The following is a 2949-nucleotide window of genomic DNA, read 5'->3' on the forward strand; positions in this document are numbered from 1 at the left end:
GCGGATTCTCAACCCACTGCACCACCAGGGAAGCCCTCTGCATATTCTTATATTGACTTCAGTGTGGAGACTAGTCTGTGTATAATGTGGCACAGTAAAGGAGCCATAGATAGAAATTGTGCGTCTGAAATTTTTTTTTACATCGCCGTATCTTTTATATTTTCAACTTGATTAACTAAATCTGTTTTGCTTCAAACCCTGTATGTATCCTTATAAACAGAATAAACAGGTAGATGCTCAAGTTCACTTGCTTTTTTTTCCCCAGCCTTTTTTCTGCCTTCATACTCAAAAGCATGTTTTCATCACTTTAACATCTTATTCTAGGCATTTACCACCAATATTGCGCCCCCCCCCCCACTATATGAGAATCACTCATTTATAAAAGTTCAGAACAGAGAATCAGACTAAAATATGCAATATACTATATACCTTAGATTCAAAGAAAATTGCTGGGTGTGGGCATTTACGCACAACCTAAAAGTTGAGAGTTAAGTTTTATTTGGGGACCTTGCTGAGGACTATAGCCCAGGAGACAGCCTCTCAGATAGCTTTGAGGAACTGCTCCGAAGAGGTAAGGGAGGAGCCAAGATATTTAGGAGTTTGGGGCTGGAAAAAAAACATGTAGTCAAACATCAAAAGATCACTGCCAATCACAAAGACCAGACCTCTCAGGTTGATGATTTTAGTGCTTTTCTATGCATGGGAAGGTGCAAGGATCTGGGTGCATTGAAATTATTCCTTAGATATGCATCTTAACTGTCTAGGGCCAGTATCCAAAGAACAGACTGCTCCCTGTTTTCCTCCATCCTGAATTCCCCTCAGGGCGCACCATTGTAGGCGACTGCAGTGGCTGATGGCTTGATCTTGCAAACTGGAATGGCAGGCAGCACTCCCTGTCCACAGCTTCTTTGGTGCCTCTTAATTGTAACAGTAAATATCTGCCGCTTTGTATCTGTTGTTTTTACTAATCCTCCCCATAGTCCTGAAAAGTTAGGTGGATGCTTTCCCCCCACCCCCCAGGTAAAGACACTGAGGCTTAGAGAAGTAAAGTAAGTTGTAAAGTAAAGAAGTAAAGTAACTTGCTGAAGTTTATCCAGCTAGTGAGTGGAAATGATCAAAATTCAAATCCTTAACTCATGTTCTTAAAAGAAATGTTGCTAGAGACCACCATGTTACATTTAATCACACTATCATAACTATATGTTTCCATTGTTCCTTCATTCACTTTGACCTTAGTACAATAAGAAAAAAATTACAAGAAATGCAAAGGAGCAGGAAAATACAGAAAAAGAATAAGCAGCCCCGCAGATGATTGATCCAATTATTAGAATTAGTAGACAGTGACCTTAAAAGAACACACACACATATCAAAGAATTTAAAGGAAAAATTATGTATATTTTAGGAGAGAAATGGAAAGTCTAAAAAAGAACCAAATTGTAGTTCAAGAACTGAATGTTATAATATCTGAAAGAAAAAAAATGTTATTGGATGGGCTTAATAGTATATTGGACGTTATAGAAGAATTCGCATATATTGCTCATAGGAGTATAAATTGGTACACTTTGCAAAACTTCGGCAGTGTCTTATAAAGTTAAACATATACCTGCTCTTGATCCTGTAATCCCATATCTCAGTATTTGCCCAGAGAAATGAAAACTTTGATTCACAAAAAGACATGTACATGAATGTTTTAGCAGCTTTTTTCATGATTACCAGATGTCCATCAACAGGAGAATGGAGAGAGAGTAGACAAATAGTGGTACTCTTAATATAGTGAAATACTATTCAGCAGTAAAAAGGAACACATTTTGGGGGTAAATTTTCAAGAATGCATTGAGCAAAAGAAATCAAACATAAACGAGTATAGCTTGTATGGACCATTCCTATAGGCTGTATAGACCATGTGAAATTCAAGAACAAGTGACACTAACCTCCAGTGACAGTGATCAGAACATAGTTACTGTTGGATGTGGGTGTATGTGAATGGGTATGTGGGAGTAGGGAGAAATTGGTTGAGGACACAAAGGACCTTTTTTGAATGATGAAAGTGTCAGTATCTTTATCTATGGTAGAGATAAGAATGAAGTAATGAATTGAGGGAAGAACATTGGTATCATATGACAAAAGATCAGTTTCCAAAACTGATAAAAGAAAAATATCTGAGTAGAAATACAGGCAGTAGACTCAAATAGAAAATTCATTTTAAAAGAAACACAGAATGGATACTAAATCTACAAAGGTATGTAGCATTAGTAGTAACCCAAAATGTGAAAATGAAAGAAAGAATGAATTCCCTTTTGCCTGCCAGAGTGCCAGAGATTAAAATAACAAGAAAGAATGATTATACCCAATATTTATAATGGTGTAAGAGGATGGGTACACTCAGATGTTGAAAGTATGAATTGCCAGTGTTATGGCAATATGTACCAGTCTCAAAAATGTAAATACACTTTGATGCAGAAATTCTGTGTGTAAGACTATAAACCAAGGAGACAGGATAAAATTTATGTATAAGAATAGACCTGTCAGCATTATTTATGACAATGAAAAATGAAAATGAACCTATATCTGTCCATTGAAGTAAATCAGTTATAATAATATCTATATATTGAAGTACCATGCGGTGGTCATCAAAAGAAGTTAATATATGTATATATAAGATTTTTTACTAGTGAAACAAAGCAAGCTTACATGAGTGGGTATAGCGTAATCCCACTGTAAAAGTTATGTATACATACATTCAGAGGAGAATGTCTAGTGTAGGCTTAAAGACAGCTTGGTACCACTGCGAGCTGTGTGCCACGCCAGCTTGTAGCTGGCCCGCAGCTCCGTCGCACTGATCCCTGCGGTGAAGGAGACTCTGTGCTGCTAGCAGGTAGTAACGGGAGTGCTCTGTGACGTGAGCAGCTTTGCAGTTCGCCTGTTGACAATGCCTCGCTCTTTTACAG

The 2949-nt window shown here is 37.5% G+C and overlaps 1 protein-coding gene across 3 annotated transcripts in view; it reads left to right on the forward strand.

Moving 5' to 3' along the window:
- EFR3A (EFR3 homolog A) overlaps nt 1–2949 on the forward strand; it is a 96107-nt gene that overhangs the window by 90720 nt on the left and 2438 nt on the right. Inside the window, exon 23 of one of the 3 annotated variants that reach the window (XM_082434079.1) lies at nt 63–1002. The exons of the other annotated variants lie outside the window; for them this stretch is intronic. Coding sequence (XP_082290205.1) covers nt 63–171 — 109 coding nt within the window. The 3' untranslated portion in view covers nt 172–1002. Of the gene's footprint in view, nt 1–62; nt 1003–2949 lie in introns of those variants that run through there. 3 annotated transcript variants of the gene reach the window in all.

This window comes from Balaenoptera physalus (assembly GCF_965194825.1).
Source record: "Balaenoptera physalus genome assembly, chromosome: 17".
NCBI classification, from domain to species: Eukaryota; Metazoa; Chordata; class Mammalia; order Artiodactyla; family Balaenopteridae; genus Balaenoptera; species Balaenoptera physalus.